Source organism: Neomonachus schauinslandi, chromosome 6 (genome assembly GCF_002201575.2).
Source record: "Neomonachus schauinslandi chromosome 6, ASM220157v2, whole genome shotgun sequence".
In the NCBI taxonomy this organism is placed as follows: Eukaryota; Metazoa; Chordata; class Mammalia; order Carnivora; family Phocidae; genus Neomonachus; species Neomonachus schauinslandi.
Genome location: NC_058408.1, coordinates 112,861,665 through 112,882,377, shown reverse-complemented (window position 1 = coordinate 112,882,377; position 20,713 = coordinate 112,861,665). Strand labels below are relative to the sequence as shown.

Sequence of the window (20,713 nt, the reverse complement as noted above, 5' to 3'; positions counted from 1 at the left end):
TAAGCTGATGAAAGTTGATGTTTATGGTCAATCACCAAGTGGGAAAGGGATATGGTATGCAGCTTCTTCTCAAAATTATCCTGTGGAACCCACTTTTTCAAAGACCATCAAAAGACTGGTTAATGTCTTTAAAACAAAAACCAAAACACACACACAAAAAACATACTCTGAGAAATAATAGAGAATTCTAAAATAAAATCTGTTAAAAAAAAAAAAAAAGAAAACAAGGTTAGTGCTTCCCAGTTGCTGAACACATCAAGGTGCTGGAAGGGTAACACGTCCAGAGTGGGCGTGGAAGTGCTCCTTCCCCCATACCCTGTCCTACATGGCTCTTCCATTTGGCTGCTCCTGAGTTGTATGCTTAATAATAAAGCAGTAACATCTCCTTACATGGATTCAGTGCCCAGAACTTGTACATATACTGAAATGAAATACCGTTTTGTTTTCTATTCCATAACTCACACTGGCTTCAAGCCATCATCTGCCTCATCAGATCAGTCATTCAATTATCCAAAATTCTGTGTGTTACCTAGTCAGTCATCATCCAGCCTGGAGGCATCTGAATAAGAAAAAAAAAAATGTTTTCCATTATCAAGATACGGCCATCTCTTTAAGTCTCATATCCCCTGTATAGATTTGAAGATATTCAGATTGTGTTTTTTGCATTTGGTGTTTATTGTGCCCAGTTGCAAAATTTACAGTCATTGCTGGAAGCGCCAATTATGTTACCCTATCAAGAATTCTTCTAAGCAGCTCTACAACTGGGGACGCTCGCAGCTCTCGGCGCCGGGCCCAGCTTCCTTCAAAATGTCTACTGTTCACGAAATTCTCTGCAAGCTCAGCTTGGAGGGTGATCACTCCACGCCCCCGAGTGCATACGGGTCGGTCAAAGCATACACCAATTTTGATGCTGAGCGTGATGCTCTGAATATTGAAATGGCCATCAAGACCAAAGGTGTGGATGAGGTCACCATTGTCAACATTTTGACCAACCGCAGCAATGAACAGAGACAGGATATTGCCTTCGCCTACCAGAGAAGGACCAAAAAGGAACTTGCATCAGCACTCAAGTCAGCCTTGTCCGGCCACCTGGAGACCGTGATTTTGGGCCTTTTGAAAACACCTGCTCAGTATGATGCTTCTGACCTGAAAGCCTCCATGAAGGGGCTGGGGACTGACGAGGACTCCCTCATTGAGATGATCTGCTCAAGGACCAACCAAGAGCTTCAGGAAATTACCATATGATCCAGCAATTGCACTACTGGGTATTTACCCCAAAGATACAAAAGTAGGGATCCGAAGGGGTACGTGCACCCCGATGTTTAGAGCAGCAATGTCTACAATAGCCAAACTGTGGAAAGAGCCAAGATGTCCATCAACAGATGAATGGATAAAGAAGATCTGGTATATATATACAATGGAATATTATGCAGCCATCAAAAGGAATGAGATCTTGCCATTTGCAACGACGTGGATGGAACTGGAGGGTATTATGTTGAGTGAAATAAGTCAAACAGAGAAAGACATGTATCATATGATCTCACTGATATGAGGAATTCTTAATCTCAGGAAACAAACTGAGGGTTGCTGGAGTGGGGGGTGGGGTGGGAAGGATGGGGTGACTGGGTGATAGACACTGGGGAGGGTATGTGCTCTGGTAAGCACTGTGAATTGTGCAAGACTGTTGAATCTCAGATCTGTACCTCTGAAACAAATAATGCAATATATGTTAAGAAAAAAAAGAAGAAGAAGAAGAAGGTAGCGGGAGGGGAAGAATGAAGCGGGGGAAATCGGAGGGGTAGACGAACCATGAGAGACGATGGACTCTGAAAAACAAACAGGGTTCTAGAGGGGAGGGGGGTGGGAGGATGGGTTAGCCTGGTGGTGGGTATTGAGGAGGGCACATTCTGCATGGAGCACTGGGTGTTATGCACAAACAATGAATCATGGAACACTTCATCTAAAACTAATGATGTAATGTATGGGGATTAACATAAGAATAAAAATAAAATTAAAAATTAAAAAAAAAAAGAGCTTCAGGAAATTAACAGAGTCTACAAAGAAATGTACAAGACTGATCTGGAGAAGGACATCGTTTCTGACACATCTGGTGACTTCCACAAGCTGATGGTTGCCCTTGCAAAGGGTAGAAGAGCAGAGGATGGCTCTGTCATTGATTATGAACTGATTGACCAAGATGCCCGGGATCTCTATGATGCTGGAGTGAAGAGGAGAGGAACTGATGTGCCCAAGTGGATCAGCATCATGACTGAGCAGAGTGTGTGTCACCTCCAGAAAGTATTTGAAAGGTACAAGAGCTACAGCCCTTATGACATGCTGGAGAGCATCAAGAAGGAGGTCAAAGGAGACCTGGAAAATGCTTTCTTGAACCTGGTCCAGTGCATTCAGAACAAGCCCCTGTATTTTGCTGACCGGCTGTACGACTCCATGAAGGGCAAGGGGACTCGTGATAAAGTTCTGATTAGAATCATGGTCTCTCGCAGTGAAGTGGACATGTTGAAAATTAGGTCTGAATTCAAGAGGAAGTACAGCAAGTCCCTGTACTACTACATCCAGCAAGACACGAAGGGTGACTACCAGAAAGCGCTGCTGGTACCTGTGTGGTGGGGATGACCGAAGCCCACGACGGATGAGCACCCAGCAGTGGTGCTCCTTTGTTTCCAGCTAACAGTTCTAGAAAATAGCTTGTGACTAACAGACCCCTTGTGCCTGTCCCCGCGAGGATAGCGTTAGCATCACCCTCCCCATCCTTATGTCAGTTGCCTAAGCATTGCCTGCCTCTCATGTCTATCTAGTTTCTCCTTTTAGCCAAAGAAATGAACATTCCAAGGAGTTGGAAGTGAAATCTATGATGTGAAACACTTTGCCTCTTGTGTACTGTGTCATAAACAGATGAATAAACTGAATTTTTACTTTAAAAAAAAAATTTTTTTCTAAGCAATATGTGTTAGGATCTTCAGAAATGCTTATAGCCTTTGATCAAACAAATCCACTTCCAGAATCTATACTGTGGAAATAAATAAAGAATACATGATAGAATTTTATGCAAATACATATATTGCAACATGGTTTAATAGAAAATTAGAAATACAGTTGACACCTGAACAAAGTGGGCGTTAGGGGCATTGACTCCCACACAGTCAAAAATATAATTTTAGGGCGCCTGGGTGGCTCAGTTGGTTGAGCGACTGCCTTCGGCTCAGGTCATGATCCTGGAGTCCCTGGATCGAGTCCCGCATCGGGCTTCCTGCTCGGCAGGGAGTCTGCTTCGTCCTCAGACCCTATCCCCTCTCAGGTGTTCTCTCTCTCTCATTCTCTCTCTCTCAAATAAATAAATAAAATCTTTAAAAATATATATATATATAATTTTAACTCCCCAAAGGCTTAACTGATAGCCTACTGTTGAGCCAATAACATAGTTGATTAAAACTTACTTTGTATACATATTATATACTATATTCTTATAATAAAGTAGGCTAGGGAAAAGAAAATGTTATTAAGAAAATCCTAAAAATGAGAAAATACATTTACAGTACTATATTGTATTTATTGAAAAAAAAACCCGCATGTAAGTTGACCCGTGCAGCTCAAACTTGTATTGTTCAAGGGTCAACTGTACTCAAAAAGTCTAATTTTAGGGGAAGGATTAAATACATTTGTTGTATTATGCAGTCATCACAAATGATGTTATAAAGATTATGAATAATGCTATGTAAAAAAGCAGATTACAAATATAGGTTCACAGTATAGCATAGTTACCAAACAAACCAAAACAAACCAACAAAACAATCAAAATATAAGAGAAAAAACTAAATTAAAAAAAAACACATCAAAACATCTACTGTGGTTGATTTGAGCCACAGGTGACCCTTCTTCCTCCTTTCCTGTATTTTCCAAGTTTTCTTTACTGAATATGTCTTTCTGTTAAAATATTTCTTAAAAACTCAAAAAAATAAAAGGTCATATTTTTTCTCCAAAATTTTCATTAACTCTTACTTGCCACCACCTAGCCTTTGAGTTAAAGTTCTAATAGATAACAAAAAAAATGATGTGAGATGGACTGGCCTAGTGGTTAAAAAGATTGAAAAAGGGGCACCTGGATGGCTCAGTCTTGGTTAAGCATCTGCCTTCCGCTTAGGTCATGATCTCAGGGTCCTGGGATTGAGTCGTACATCTCGGGTTCCCTGCTCAGCGGGGAGCCTGCTCCCCCCTGTTCCTCTGCCCCTCCCCCCCACTCGTGTTCTCTCTCTCTCACTCTGCTCTCTCTCCCCTTCTCTCAAATAAATAAATCTTAAAAAAAAAAAGATTGAAAATACTATGACATGATTTTTTTCGAACGTTATCTATTATTTTGTGAGAGGCAGAAATGGTTATATATCTAAGGAAGTAATGTTTTCTGCTAGCAGAATTGTTCTCAGTTTGCATAGTGAAATCATACACACCAATATTTCTTTTTTTAATTTATTTTATCCTTTTTTAAACTGAAGTATAATTAACATACAGTATTATACTGGTTTCAGGTGTACAATATAATGATTCAACAATTCTACCTATACATTACTCAGTGTTTATCAAGATAAGCGTTCAAGAGCACATACCAATATTCTTAGGGCTCTGTAAAAATGCCATGCAGCATGATTCTAAGAATTCCTTAACCCGAGGAAGTCTGAAAGCATATTTTAAATATGCCAAAGATCAATGTAGTAGAACCTTTGGCTTTAAGACATTTTGGGTATTCATCGTTTCTGATGGCTGAATAATGAGGGCACGTGCTGTGATGAGCACTGGGTGTTATACTTAACTAATGAATCGTTGAACACTGCATCAAGGACTAATTATGTACTATACAGTGGCAAACTGAACATAATAATAAAAAAAAGAAACACATTTAAAAAAGAAAAAGAAAGGCATTTTGGGAGAAGTAAAACTTCAAGAGTATGGTCTTGAGACTTTATAAATTGACACATTTTTCTAATTCTAAAAATAGACATTAATATGTAGCATTTGGGGTTATAATTTTTAACTTAGATATGATTTAAATATTTCTGCAATAGTATTAAATTTTTAAGTCATCAAGGAGATCATGAATCATTCTTATTGCTATTCCCTCCTTTTGGGACTCAGAACTTTTTACATTCCCCCTCAAGCTGGCATCGGGCTTTTAAAAGGCCTGAAGACTTATGATTTCTCACCCCAATTTGGACTCAAGATTATCCCTACCCACCTACCCACCCCTTAGACACAAGTTTGTCAAGGTCAAAAGATCAGATGAGCACCAATTGCTTTCACTCTGCCGTCCTCCTCACCAGGGCTAAGCCTCGCCAAAGAGGAAAACAGCCCCATGCTAGGGTTCTTTAAGACATGCTGAGCAAAGGCCACAGATTGCTAAACATTGCTAAGTAGAACTGAAAACAATGAAATCATCTAGCTCTGTGCATAACCCAGTATCTCAGTCTGTCAGCATAAATATGTCTTCCCACAAAATTAATAAAAATTTGGAAATCAGCTAAGACCACCATGTTTTTCATCATTACCACAATCATCCAAAACGTCAGCCCCTCCAAGTAATTCCCCTTTGTCGCTGCACTCTGATCTCATTTCTGCTATGTACTCTCCGCCTCCTTGACCATCACACATCCTCCAATAGCTATACTTCCTGATAACCCTTTACACTGTTCCACTGTAAACAAATACCCGAAACCTTGAACCAATTTGAGCACCATTCCAGCAGTCTTCTTGTCTAAACTAAAATCTGAGTGCAGCTGTTCTTTCTCCCCTCAGCAAACCTACAGCATAGAAGTCATTCCTTGTTCATCATCGAGGTTCTTCACCCTCATGTCAAAGTACCTCTTTTGAGGTGTCTATCCTGTTCCTACCTCTCTCTCCTTGTTTCTGTCATCGACTGACCTCTTGGTCACTCTCCCACATTCGCCAAAGACTTTGGAACCTGGTTCAGAATCTTCCCACCCCTTGCTCTAGAACCATTCTGAGCAATTCACTTTCTATGAAGCTGACTCCTGTAACACCCTAGCTTCACACTTTCCTTATCTGCTCAACCCAATAACCTTCACTTTCTCTGCTTCAGAAACCCATTCCATGGCCAGCTCTTGCATTCAGTCATAACCAGCAACTGCTCCTCTTAGTTAAGCTTCAATTTAACTTAATCTTAAATTCCAATATCCAGTCTCAACCACTTCATATCCCAGCTGCCACTTTCTGGTTTCAGTTGGTCCCTATTGAGCTTCGACTCAATGGCCCATCACTTCAAACACCGTCACTGCTAGAATCTCTTGCCTCCCTTTCTGCCACACTGGCCCGTTAAACCCAGACCAAGATCAATCCACTTGTTCAACTTGTCTGCTCACACGCTCAGGTTGCTGAGCCCTGAGATGGGGGGGAAGATCACTCACACAACTACATACACCAGAGCCATGAAAAATATGTCAGTACAATTTTTCTAAGTAATCCTGTTCCATTAGCCCTCTCATTTCCCCCAATGGCCTTCTCAAAATTCTCCCTTTCTCCTCAAACTCTCTCCTACGATCATCATCTCCTTCCCCTATAATCTCAGCTAATGACTTTATCTGCCCCCCCCACCTCATTGGAAAAATTCATCAAGTATACTGAGGCCCCAAATTCTTCACCTACCCCCCAAATACTTCTTCACTGACACCATCCCTCCTTCCATTATTCCCACATCAGTGGAAACTATATTCCTACTTCTACTCAAACCCTGTATCTTTACTCCATTCCCTCTAATCCTAAGGATAATGTTCAGTCAATCCCACATACCTCCTTCTTCCTGTGTCAACTTCTCCCTTTCTACTGACTTCTCCTGTGAAGCATATAACCATGCTGACGTCTCTCTCATCTTGATACAACACGCGCTCTACCTACTATCCTTCAAGCTTTTGGAAAAGAATGTCTGCACTGCCTCCACCCTCTTGCAACCATTCACTCTTCATCCTCAGCAATCTGGCTGTATCTCCACCATGGAGACTCCACTGACATTCTTCTGTTGAAGACAATCAATCATCTCCTCAATGCTCTGTCCTTATGTCAGGTGACCTATTTGAGACATTTGACACTGCTGACCACTGTTTCTTAAGACTTCTCAGTTTTCATTTAACAACATCCACTGGACACCTACTTTATGACAAGAATTGAGGATAAAATGAACATGGCACAGTCAAGCCTTCAAGGAGCTTAGAGTTAAATGGGAGAAGTTTCTATGATAATTCATACTCTTCTTTCAACCTCTCAGATCACTCCTTCCTTTCTCTACTCAACACTTAGAGACTGATACTCCCTCAGGACTCCTTTCTTTGCTCTTCTCACATCCATCCTGGGATTACCATGTTCACACTGCCTACTCACTGATGATGACAAATACAGATCTCTAGCTTAGAAGTCTATCCTGAACTCTGGACCCACTCACTCTCTTTGAAAAGATATTGGTACTTCAATATCTCACTATCTTTTTTTCTTTTTTTTTTAATTAAGATTTTATTTATTTATTTGACAGAAAGAGACACAGTGAGAGAGGGAACACAAGCAGGGGGAGTGGGAAAGGGAGAAGCAGGCTTCCCACGGAGCAGGGAGCCTGATGCGGGCTCAATCCCAGGACCCTGGGATCATGACCTGGGCCGAAGGCAGACGCTTAACAACTGAGCCACCCAGGCACCCCAACATCTCACTATCTTGATAGTATCCTCTGATGCACAAAAGTTTTGAATTTTGATAAAGTCAAATTTATCTATTTCTTCTTTGTTTGTTTGTGCTTTTGGTATCATATTTAAGAAACTGTTGCCTAATATAAGATCATGAATATTTACACCTATATTTTTTCTAAGAGTTTTATACTTTCAGCTTTTAGATTTAGGTCCTTAATCAATGGAAACCATAATTCTCAAAAGCTAAGAACTTCACTTGCAGTATCTAAGGGTTTTTTAAATTCTAAGACCCTGGCTTTAAATTACCACAAGCCAAAGCAAGAAAACTTTGCTGGCAGAGTTTATACTGTAAACTACAGCATACAGGAAGTGGCAGGTGATGGCGTAAGTGTGTTCTCCCACAACAATCGAGAGGACATAAAAAATGGGGCGGGGGGGGGGGAATACAGAGAGAAAGAGGAGGTAGAAAACAGGTAGAAGTTTGGAATTCTTACCTCCTATCCCATCTGAGGCTAAGTCTTGGAGTGAGAAAGGGTGAGAAAAATCTCTAGTATGTTTGTGGGGAAGGACCCAGAGGAGAAGATAACCATCTTTCCCTTTCCTAAGTTATGGTCCAAGGAACTGCTTTTAGCAAAACCTTGCACCTACCACTATATCAGTGTTAATAGCCAATGACATGCCCAGACCTGAAAAGCTGCCTCAGAGACCCAAGCACACCAGCATTGTGTAGAAACTGTTAAGAAGTTTGCTTTGGGCCAGTGTGCCCAAAAGAGCTTGGAATTAAGGCGGATCCAATGCACATAGACCTGTTGCCCAGAGGTCATGGTAGTAGCAGGGACATCAGCCTCGGACGCAGCAGAGCAGACAGTGCCATTCAAGACTAAGCCAGTTAAGGTACAGCTTAGCAATGGCCAAGGACAGAGAATGGCCCCGAGACAAGATGCCCAGTCCTCAATGTCAGGAAAATTTATAAGTCTTCTCTACCAATACCCTCCACCTCAGAAAAAAAAAAAAAGTAGAGAACTATGTGGAAAAACTGAACTTATCCAAAGGACTGATTATTTACCCAAGGGTCTGAGTTAACCTGGAATTAATGAAGTTAAACCAGAAGCTCCTGACTTTATCCTAAACTGGCAAAATTGTCCTCTACTACCCAGTAGAAATAAGAAGCTCCAGAGCTAAGGAAATTTTAGTTATAGAGAGATAACTAAATTTTGTAGTTTACAAAATATATAACTATGTAACAACTGGGTTTCCAGCTGCACAAAAAGTAAAATGTAAAGCCCTCGTCCACATGATCTATCTCTCCAAAGGTACAACATGCTGCACTAAACATAGACAACCATAATCACCCTGGTTTCCTCCCATTCCTAAAATATGCCAAGGTCTTTCCTATATTAGAGATCTTCACATGCTGTTTCCTTCACTTGTTCTCCCATGGGTCTTTACAGACGTTGCTCCAACGCAACCTTTAGCTTCAATTTATATGTTTCTTCCTTGAAGAGGCCTTCTCTGACATCCTAAAGTAGCACAGCTACTTTATGATCTCCAACTAGTACACTCCTCCAAACCTCACATGCCCGCTAGAATAAAAGCTCTGTTCTTGCCTGTCTTGTTCACCAACTACCCCAGTGTCTGGTCAATAATAGGTGGTCAATGAATAGTTCCTACAGGGATTAATGAATCAGAGTAAAGTGTGATATACAAAATAAACTTTAAAATCTTCTGACAAATCCAAGTATTAAAGAATTAACAAAATTAAAAGTAGACAACCACCGTATTTCAATTTGGAAATAAAAGTCAAATAAAAGACCATACATAAATATGTTTCTATTTCTATTTTTAAAACAATGCAATTATAGAATCTTAGAAAATGGTTATATGAAATTATAGAGTACCTTCTCCAGGCTAAAGCCTCTTAAAACTGAAACACAAAACAGAAATAAATCCAACAAACCATCAAGATGAATTTCTTTAAAAATAATCCTAATCATAATCATAAAATTAGGTGCACAGGAATAAAATTGAGTCTACAAAAATTTTACTGAGGAATAAAAGAGACTGTCTGAGGGGCACCAGGTGGCTCAGTCATTAAGCATCTGCCTTCGGCTCAGGTCATGATCCCAGGGTCCTGGGATCGAGCCCCGCATCGGGCTCCCTGCTCCGCAGGAGGCCTGCTTCTCCCTCTCCCACTCCCCCTGCTTGTGTTCCCTCTCTCGCTGTGTCTCTCTCTGTCAAACAAATAAATAAAATCTTAAAAAAAAAAAAAAAACAACTGTCTGAACATAAGGAGATGCTCCATACTCTCTTCATGGTTAAACAATAATGTAAGATATCAATTCTCCTTACATGAATCTATAAACCTAATGCAACTTCAAGTAGAATACAAAAGGATGTATTTTTTAAGTTAATCAGGATCAATATTAGACAAAGTTAAATATAAATAACACTATTAAGTTCCAGTTTTCCAAAATGAAGAGCTAGATTCACGCCAACTCTTCTTATGAAAACAACTAAAAACACAAGGTGAAACATAAAAACCAAATTCTTTGCCACCAAGAGATAACAATATAGTAATGAATTAGCTAACTAAAACTATAAGAGAAAACCAAGAATCTAGAGCAAGTTAGCATTGGGGCTGCTTTTGATGTGAGGGCATTTGATCATGAGGGAAAATATACATTTTTGTTTGATGGTGTCACGGCATACTAGAAACATAATTCAAAGCACAGGACCCACATAAAATGATGAGCCTAATAACAGAGTGTTCCCACAATAACCTGTAACTCTAAAGGGCAACATCCTCAGGTAACAGTCATCAGAAAGTAAACCAATGCCTGAAGTCTTATAACCAAGATTTGCATCGTCTGATGGTCCAGGAAACTGCAAACCTTGGATTAAGTGGCACCTTGCCTGACCCTGGGCACCTATAGAATGAAGCACAAAAAAATAAAAAGTTGGAAAACATAAAAGAGAGTAAGAAATACAGAAGATAAAGTGAAGGAGGATAGAACAGGGTAGAGACAGTATTGGAAGAGGTAACAGTTGCAAATGTTCTAGAACCTGCAAAGATCTCCATCTCTAGATTCAAAATTGCAAAGAACAAACATCCAATAGAGGATACTGGTAGGGGTGCCGAGGTGGCTCAGTCAGTTAAGCATCTGCCTTCGGCTCAGGTCATGATCCCAGTGTCCTGGGATCCAGCCCCGCATTGCTCCCTGCAGAGCAAGGAGCCCACTTCTCCCTCTCCTCCCCGCTTACACTCTCTCACTGTCTCTCCTGTCTCTCTCTCTCAAATAAATAAATAAAATCTTTAAAAAAAAAAAAGAGGATTATTGGTAAAGCCATTAAACTGGCCCAATGAAGAGACTCCCTATCCGGTGAGCTGCCCCACCTAATCTCTTGCCATTTCTTCTTCTGTCTCTCCTCCCTCCCCAGCAGACCCACATATACACACACTCTGGCCACAGTGAACTATGACACAGTTACCTAACACAGACCATTCTGATGAGGCTTTTTTGGTTTAAAAAGAAGACATTTCGACCAGTTCTGAAAGTAGGGATAAGGATATTATAAAGGGATTAGAAATAAAACTAAAATTGGAAAGCCATTTTTCTGACCAAGTCATATCAAGGGTTTCTGGCCAGCATTTAGACTGGACATGGCTGGGTACTTGTCCAAAAGGCAGTCCGTCATCTGTAGCCTGAGGAACAGGAGATGAAGGTCACAGGGTACCAAACATGACATCAAAAAGAGCTGGGAGCATAGCAGTGATCATGATTAAGATCAATGGTAGAGCTCCAGGTAATTCGGCAAAAAGCTGTCAACACAACAATTTGGCTGAAATGACAGTTAAAAATCTACCTGTAATAATGTTAATTTCTTAATTTTGATAAATGTATTGTGGCTATGTAAGAGGTTATCATCAGGAAAAGATGGGTGAAGGGAACTCTGCAATATCTTTGCACCTCTTCTACATATCTAAAATTCTTTCTAAAGAAAAGTTATTTCGGGGCGCCTCGGTGGCTCAGATGGTTAAGCATCTGCCTTCAGCTCAGGTCATGATCCCAGGGTCCTGGGATCAAGTCCCGCGTCGGGCTCCCTGCTGGGCGGGGAGCCTGCTTCTCCCTCTCCTTCTCCTGCTCCCCCTGCTTGTGCTCTCTCGCTCTCTCTGTCAAACAAATAAATAAAATCTTTAAAAATAAATAAGTTATTTCAAGACAAATTATTATAAATAAAACTATTTCAAAATAAAAATACAATTTAAAAAGTGGAAAAATTGAATACATCTAATCACTCTTTTTTTTCAACTGTTAGTATCTTAAATACATCATAGAGTGCTTCTATGAGCCTAGATACATATTTTTAAGCATTATTCTTTCATATTTCATATTTTTCAGGTCTTATCTTACTCTTCTAAATTCAGATTCAGGGGTGCCTGGGTGGCTTAGTCAATTGGGCATCTGACTCTTGATTTTGCCTCATATCATGATCTCAGAGTCCTGAGATCAAGTCCCACATCAGGCGTCAGGCTCCGTGCTGGGTGTGGAGCCTGCTTCAGATTCTCTCTCCCTCCCTCCCTTTCTCCTGCCCCTCCCCCCCTCACTTTAATGCTCTCTCTCTCTAAAATAAAATAAAATAAAATTCAAAGTCATTTTTTGCCAGTTATAACTGTTTTAACTGATAACTGTAGAGAAAAATTAGGAAAACGTAGATGTTCCATAATGAGAACCAATATGAAAAAACAGTGATGTGAATTAGAAATAACATGAGTCTGCAGAGATAGGTTAAGAATAAATCTAAGCATCCCTTGTCCCATCTGTTCTGTTTCTGAGTTCAGACAGCAAGAGTTGGGTCAGCGAGGAATACCTGTAGTTGAAAATGCACAGTCATCGCAGGCTGATGGGGCAGGCTTTCTGTTATTCTCATTCACACACTTTTTAGTTTTTCTCTAAGAAAATGTAAAAATAAATGAAAACCATAAGAGGCAAGGAACTGGAATTTCTCAGGGCTCAGGTTTTTTAGCCTTTTCCCATTTAAATTTTTTCTAGTTAACTTAAAGCCAATTGTGATTGCTTCTCTAACATTTCCTTCACTTTTTTTTTGGTGTTTGTATTATATAATGAAAGAGGCAAGACAGACTATGAAATTACAGAGGATAATCAAAGTCTATAATTCTTTATAATACTTATTTAAATATACCAAATAATTGTTATTCAAAAATAATTCCATTTTATATCTGACCTAGAAAAAACACATGAAGGTAGGGATACATACTTGCTTTAATTTGAGCCTCTCATCACAACTTCCCTTGTTCTGGAAGTCCTGACACCTCTTCTCTCTCTGTAATAGCACCTTCCCACTGACGTACTGCTCTTCACTGATACTACTGTCTTTTTTTTTTAATAGCTGATCAGAACTTCACTGTGGACGGCTGGTGATTCTAGAATCTAAGATGAATCCCTTTGTGTTTCATTGGTTTTAGATGGCCCTCCAGGAATATAATTATAAAGATTCCATCTTTGACAAGAAAACTGTGGAGGGCAAATATATGTAAACGGCACTTTTACATATCTACCCCATGCATCTTCAAAATAGTCTTACCTTGGGGCACCTGGGTGGCTCAGTCAGTTGCATCAGACCCTTGATTTAGGGGTTGGGATCTTGGCGTCATGGGACCACCCCCCCCCCCCCGCCCCCAGAGCATGGAGCCTGCTTGGGATTCTCTCTCTGCCTCTGTCCCTCCACCCCTTCCACCAACCCACCCCATCATGTGCACGCACGAGCTCTTTCTTGCTGTCTCTCAAAAAAAAGCAGTCTTGGGCGCCTGGGTGGCTCATTTGTTAAGCGTCTGCCTTCGGCTCAGGTCATGATCCCAGGGTCCTGGGATCGAGCCCCACATCGGGCTCCCTGCTCGGCGGGAAGCCTGCTTCTCCCTCTCCCGCTCTCCCTGCTTGTGTTCCCTCTCTTGCTGTCTCTCTCTCTGTTAAAAAATAAATTAAAAATCTTTAAAAAAGAAAAAAAAAGCAGTCTTATCCCAAACCGTGCTTCTGATATTATGTACTGTAACACAGAGACTCCAGTGAGACTGTCACACTTGCCCTTAGCATAAACACAAGAACTTCTGATTTCAACTGAAAGACCAGACAGATTAGCCCTCCTATTGATTTAACTCATTTGCCTGTGTGTTACACCATTGACAATAAGTTGCTGGTGGCAGCTTAATCTGAAGATCCAACGAAATCATTTGAGCATTTGATATTTCTTTATAATTCCAGACTTTCCCCCAGAAGTTGAGGATGGGTTTCCAGTTTCCGTTCTGTTTTCTCGTCTGGCAACAGAGTAAACACTGCAGCATGGAGATATTGCCTTATAAGCTATTAAGCCGCAGCCCCCACCCCGCCCGGCAAAGAGGCATAGTCTTAAAACTACAATCATTTTATAAAATCTGAAAGGGAACTAGACTCAGCAAATGTCTCAAAGTAGAAAACATGAAACATAATGATAGTTTTCAAAGGGAACTAGACTCTAGATTTCTCAATGTAGAGAACATGAAACCACAAGCATAATTCCCAGTGTTATATTCAGGAATGTTTCACCCCTCTTAAACTGTGCTTATATTGTAAGAGAATATATTATCACAATAAGAGAGCACAGAGCAGGGGCGCCTGGGTGGCTCAGTCGTTAAGCGTCTGCCTTCAGCTCAGGTCATGATCCCAGGGTCCTGGGATCGAGCCCCGCATCGAGCCCCGCATCGGGCTCCCTGCTCGGCGGGAAGCCTGCTTCTCCCTCTCCCACTCCCCCTGCTTGTGCTCTCTCTCTCGCTGTGTCTCTCTCTGTCAAATAAATAAATAAAATCTTTAAAAAAAAAAAAAAAAGAGAGCACAGAGCAGGGGCACCTGAGTGGCTCAGTTGGTTAAGCATCTGCCTTCGGCTCAGGTCATGATCCCAGGGTCCTGGGATCGAGTCCCACATGGGGCTCCTTGCTGAGCAGGGAGACTGCTTCTCCCGCTACCTGCCGCCTTCTCAACACTGCTTGCTTGTGCGCTCTCTCTTTCTTTCTCTGACAAATAAATAAATAAAATCTTTTAAAAAGACAGAGAGAGAGAGCGCACAAAGTAGGTCAGTTATTTTCTGTGGCAAATACAGCAAACACTGCTGGTTGCCAACTTCACAATTATTCCTCCTGCTCTTTCTTCCTCACTGGTAGCGCCTATTTGTATTTTAGAAGTTCAAAGTGTCAGAAAGTCCTCCTTCCGGCCTCCTTTACAGCAAGGGCATGGCATAGAACCCATTCCTAGCTACTGAGGCCCGCCTAAAAGAGCTGAAGCTGGCTGGCAGGCCTTTGGAAAAGGTTTTCTTTACCAACAAAGAAATGTGCATGGGAAGAAACCGCTGTTCTTCCACACAGCACTTAGTTGTGCCTGGATGTAACCCCTGGAACTGATGTAGCAATCTTCTGACCAAGAGGAAAGATACCACCAACTTGCTGAATGTAACACTGAGAAAAGCCCTGGGCTCCCGATAGTATCTCTGAGCCCTATGTCAACAACGGGGAATAGGCTTGCCTCCAGGCTTCTTGTTAGATAACAGTTATCTCATTTAGTTTGTACCTTTAGTCTAAGCCACTTTTATTTGTGTATTGTTGCTTAAGGGCCAAAAACATCCCAACTAATACAGCTAGCAAATATCTGTTCACTTCAAGATCAGGGAGTTAGACCACTGCAACTTAGCTGACCCCAGCCACTACCAGCATCTCTGCCTTGATCCGTTCTGCCTCATTCATGTTTTTCTTTTCTGCCTTTCACCAAGAGCAAACTCAATGTAATTATACTCACATCTGCGCTTCATGATAAAGTCAGTTTCTTCGCAACTTTTCCATGACACTCAATGAGAAGGTACTCTTTTGCTTCTCTAGCATACAAATGTGCCTCAATTTTTAGCTTACACTTTCTTACTATTCAAACTCCAATCCCATATTTAGATCACAAGTGATCTGAAATTTCCAAAAAGGGGGGGGGTGGAGGAGGGCACCTGGGTGCCTTACTTGGATAAGCATCCAACTAGGGCACCTGAGTGGCTTAGTTGGATAAGCATGTTGTTTTCGGCCAAGTCATGATCTCAGGGTCATGAGATCAAGCCCACGTGGGGCTCTGTACTCAGCAGGGAGTCTACTTGAGATTCTCTCTCTCTAAAATAAATAAATAAAATCTTTAAAATTTCCAAAAAGAAAATGTGAAAGCATTTAGAATAAAGATTTGATTTTATAAAGAGTCATCTACATAGATCAATAAATGCAGCTGGAGGGTGAGGCATCTGGAATGATGAATAATTAAATGTGCTATCTTTTTTACATATAAGGAAAACAAAAGATCTCAATTAAAAACAAAGGAAAAGACAGAGACATAATGAATTACATATAGGTGAGCTCAGAATCCCACCTTAGTATAGTAATTTTTAAGATACCTCATTTGTTTCTTGCCTACTATGCTTAAAGAGATAAAAGTTCCTACAATGAGTTTTCACATTTACGCACAACATGGAAAGAACCCTTAAGCAAGAGTTGATAAAAACCTTTGTTGAATATTATTCAGCAACAGCAAAATGAAAACTTAACCAAACTACACAAGTAGATATAAGTGACATGTAATTTATCAGTAAAAAATAGTTTTTAAAAGGAAAAAGACTATAAATCCAGAAAATTCCAGATCCTTTTCTTGGATATAGTTTGTTTTTTACTTACTAAAATAACATGCTCACTAAAGGGGACAAAAAATGAAAATTATAACTTTTCTGAAAATCAATTAGAAAACACAAAAGTATTAGAAAAAATTTTCCTGAAAATTACAGCACAAAGGCTTAAAAAATAATCCATGATGCACCAAAATTACCAATAGTGGGGGGGGGGAAGGAACGAGGGGATATTCATTTTTCAACCAAAATGCTGTTTGTTTTTTGTTTTTAATTAATTTATTTATTTGAAGGGGAGGCAGAGGGTGAGGGAGAGAGAGAATCCCAAGCAGACTCTCTGCTGAGCGCGGAACCCAGTGCAGGCCCAATCCCACGACCCTGAGATCATGGCCTGAACCGAAATCAAGAGCCGGATCTTTAACCGACTGAGCCACCCTGGCAACCCTCAACCAGATTTCTGTTTAAACCAAACCATTACAATGATCAAATTGCTTTTAACCAAAGTGTATGCTACCCTATACTCTCAAATCATGGTCTCATTTACCTTCAGGCCTTTGCATATGGTGTTCCCTTAGTACAAGGTTCTCTTCTCTTCACACCCTCAACTGGCTGATTAATGAAGTACTAATAAGCACTTGTGAACGAAAACCTATTGAAACAGGTTGGCTGTTTCAGTCAGTAGACCATGCAACTCTTGATCTCCGGGTCGTGAGTTCAAGCCCCACAATGGGCATGGAGTCTACTTAAAAATAAATAAAATAAAATGCTGTCACAAATAAAACCTATTAAGGGGCGCCTGGGGGGCTCAGTCAGTTGAGCGTCTGCCTGTGGCTCAGGTCATGATCCCAGGTTCCTGGGATCAAGCCCCATCTCAGGCTCTCTGCTCAGCAGGAGCCTGCTTCTCCCTCTCCTCCCTGCTTGTGCTCTCTCTTGCTCTCTCTGTCACTATCTGTGTGTCTCTCTCTCAAATAAATAAAATCTTAAAAAAACAAATAAAATCTGTTTAAAAAATATTAAAATGAGAAAGATGGTGACCTAATAAAAGAAATATCAAGATTCTTACTTCCTGGTTTAAAAGCCCTTGTTGAAAAAGTTAAATATTTGACTTGTCTACATAGAGTAACAAATTATGTCAAATGAGAACTAAACAACTTTATAGGAAAACAAAATTCTGACCACTATTAAATTCTTCCTAAGTTCAAATTCACTACTCATACTTGAGAAGGCAAAGTCGTCCTGAGATGAAAGTCTGAAAACCGATGTTCTATGTAATAGGTTTTTCACTGTAGCACTGCTGTAACTTCCAGGTATTGGAAGCAATTTACGTGTCCATCAATGAGGGACTAGCAAAAAGAAATTATGGCACACACATACAATGAAATACTGCACAATAACCAAAAAATGAGAAGTAAAATAAAATACATCTATTGGAAAGGAAGAAGTAAAACTATCTCCCTTTGCAGATGATCCTGTATATAGAAAATCCTAAGAAATCCACTAAAATAATTATGAAAACTAATAAATGAGTTCAATAAAGTTAAAACATAAGAGATCAATATACAATAATCAATTCTATTTCTGTAAGATGAAAAGAAGAACTTAAAAAGGAAGTTAAGGAAACAATTCCAATAGCATCAAAAAAAATAAAAGCCTCTGTAATAAACTTGTTTTTAAAGATCTGTTTATTTATTTGAGAGAGAGAGAGAGAGAGTGAGAGCGCCTGCACGCACAAGCAGGGCAAGGAAGGGCAGAGGGGGAAAGAGAGAGAATTTCAAGCAGACTCCCCGCTGAGTCAGAGCCCAACACAGGCTCGATCTCACCACCCCTGAGATCATGACCTGCGATCATGACCTGAGCTAAAATCAAGAGTCAGACGCTTCATGGACTGAGCCACCCAAGCACCTAATGAAAGAAGTATAGAACTTCTATTATGGGGCGCCTGGGTGGCTCAGTTGGTTGAGCGACTGCCTTCGGCTCAGGTCATGATCCTGGAGTCACTGGATCGAGTCCCGCATCGGGCTCCCTGCTCGGCAGGGAGCCTGCTTCTCCCTCTGACCCTCCCCCCTCTCATGTGCTCTCTCTCTCTCATTCTCTCTGTCTCAAATAAATAAAACCTTAAAAGAAAAAAAAAACTATAAAAAAAAAAGAACTTCTATTATGAAAAGACAACATTGCTGAGAGCAATTTTTAAAGACCTAAACAAATGAAAAAACATCTCATGTTCATGAGTCAGAGATGTGATATCATTAAAATGGTGCTCCCCGAATTGATTCAACACAATCCCAATCAAAATTCCAGCCAGAGTCTGTGCAGAAATTAAACACTTGACCCTAAAATTCATATGAAAAGTCCCGGGACTCAGAATAACCAAACAATCTTGAAAAAGAACAAAGTTTGAGGACTCATACTTCCCAATATCAAAATCTACTACAAAGCTACAGTAATCAAAATAGTGTGGTACTAGCACAAAGAGAGACATGTGAGCAAGTGGAAAAGAACTCAAGAGTCCAGAAATAAGTCTTCACATTTAGGTCAATTACTTTTCGATAGAGTGTAAAGACAAATGGGAAAAGAAATGGCCTTTTGGACAAATGGATATCCACAGGCAGAAGAATGAAATTGGATTCCTTCCTCATTCCATATACAAAAATCAACTCAAAATCCATTTTGAGACCTAAAACATAAAAGAACTAAATATAAAAAGGCCTAAATGTAAAAGCTAATACTATAAGACTCTTAGAAGAAAACATAGGTATAAATCTTCATGACCTCCAATTAGACAAAGAAAACATTTATAAATTGGACATCAAAATTTAAAATTTTTGTGCTTCAAAAGAAACCATCAAAACAGCAAATAGACGGCGCCTGGGTGGCTCAGTTGGTTAAGCAACTGCCTCCGGCTCAGGTCATGATCCTGGAGTCCCGGGATTGAGTCCCACCCTACTCAGCGGGGAGTCTGCTTCTCCCTCTGACCACCCCCCCCCATTCTCTCTCTCTCTAGCTTGCGCGCACACATGCGCAAATAAATAAAATCTTTAAAAAAAAAAGCAAATAGACAACAGAATAGGAGAAAACACTTGCAAATCATGTATCTGATAAGGGATTTGTAACTAGATTATGTAAAGAACTGTTACAACTCAACAATAAAAAGGAGAAATAATCCAGCTTAGAAATAGGAAAAGGAGGGGCACCTGAGTGGCTCAGTCAGTTAAGTGTCTGCCTTCAGCTCAGGTCATGATTCCAGGGTCCTGGGATGGAGCCCCACATCGAGCTCTCTGCTCAGCAGGGAGCCTACTTCTCCCTCCCGCTCTGCCTGCCACTATGCCTACTTGTGATCTCTCTTTCTCTCTCTCTCTCTCTCAAATAAATAAATAAAATCTTAAAAAATAAATAAATAAAGCTCTCTATCCTTTAAAAAAAAATTAGGAAAAGGAAATGAATAGGCATTTCTCCAAGAAAAGATATACAAATGGCCAATGAGCATATGAAAAGATGTTCAGCATCATTAGCCACCAAGGAAATGCAAATCAAAACCAAAATGAGCTACCACTTCACCCCAGATAATAATATGTGTTGGGGAGGATGCAGAGAAATTGCATCCCTCATACACTGCTAATAAGAATTAAAATGGTACAGCTCTGTGGAAAACAGTTTGATAGTTTCTCAAGGTTAAAAAACTTTTTTTTCCTTAAAAGGTTAAACAGCAATTCCATTCCTAGGTATATACCCAAGAGGACTGAAAACATATGTCCACACAAAAACTTGTACAAGAATGTTCATAATAGCGTTATTCACGACAGCCGAAAGTGAAAATAACCCAAACGTCCATGATGAATGGATTACAAAATGAGACAGAGCCATACGATGAATACCATCTAGCCATAAAAAGAAATGAAATACTGACCCATGCTATAACATAGATGAATCTTTACAACATTATCCTAAGTGAAGGAAGCCAGTCACAAAGGTCCACATATTGTATCATTCTGTCTAAATGAAATGGACAAAAAAGACAAATATATAGAGACACAAGGTAGAAAGTATGCATTACTTTTTCAAATCATTTTTTTTAAAAGACTATGGTGTTCTTTTATTTTTATGCTGTGTCTTTCTAAATCCTAAAATTCTTCTTCTGAAATATTTTTAAAAGCACTTGAAAACATAAAAGCATGCAATGGATCAAAGAAAAATGACCTGGAATTTTAAAACAGCTGAGGAAAACTCATACATGTCAAAGGTAGAAAATTGATTTGTCTTTGTTGAATGTTATCAAATGACCAAAACTCCCTTCAGTTAAATTCTGTCTTCCTTTTGAAATGGAAATTACT

General features: G+C 40.1%; 1 protein-coding gene across 2 annotated transcripts; it reads left to right on the top strand.

Moving 5' to 3' along the window:
- The first annotated feature begins 755 nt into the window (after positions 1-755).
- On the top strand, positions 756-2,803 carry LOC110589223 (annexin A2-like). Of its 2 annotated transcripts, none has more exons than XM_044916516.1 (2): positions 756-1,218; positions 2,029-2,803. In XM_044916516.1, the coding sequence occupies exons 1-2, from the start codon at positions 808-810 to the stop codon at positions 2,632-2,634; spliced, it is 1,017 nt and encodes a 338-aa protein (XP_044772451.1). In that variant the 5' UTR covers positions 756-807; the 3' UTR covers positions 2,635-2,803. The 2 variants fall into 2 exon arrangements, with proteins under 2 accessions (XP_044772451.1, XP_021555396.1); XM_021699721.2 differs by having other exon boundaries at positions 756-1,230; positions 2,041-2,803.
- Positions 2,804-20,713: the final 17,910 nt, after the last annotated feature.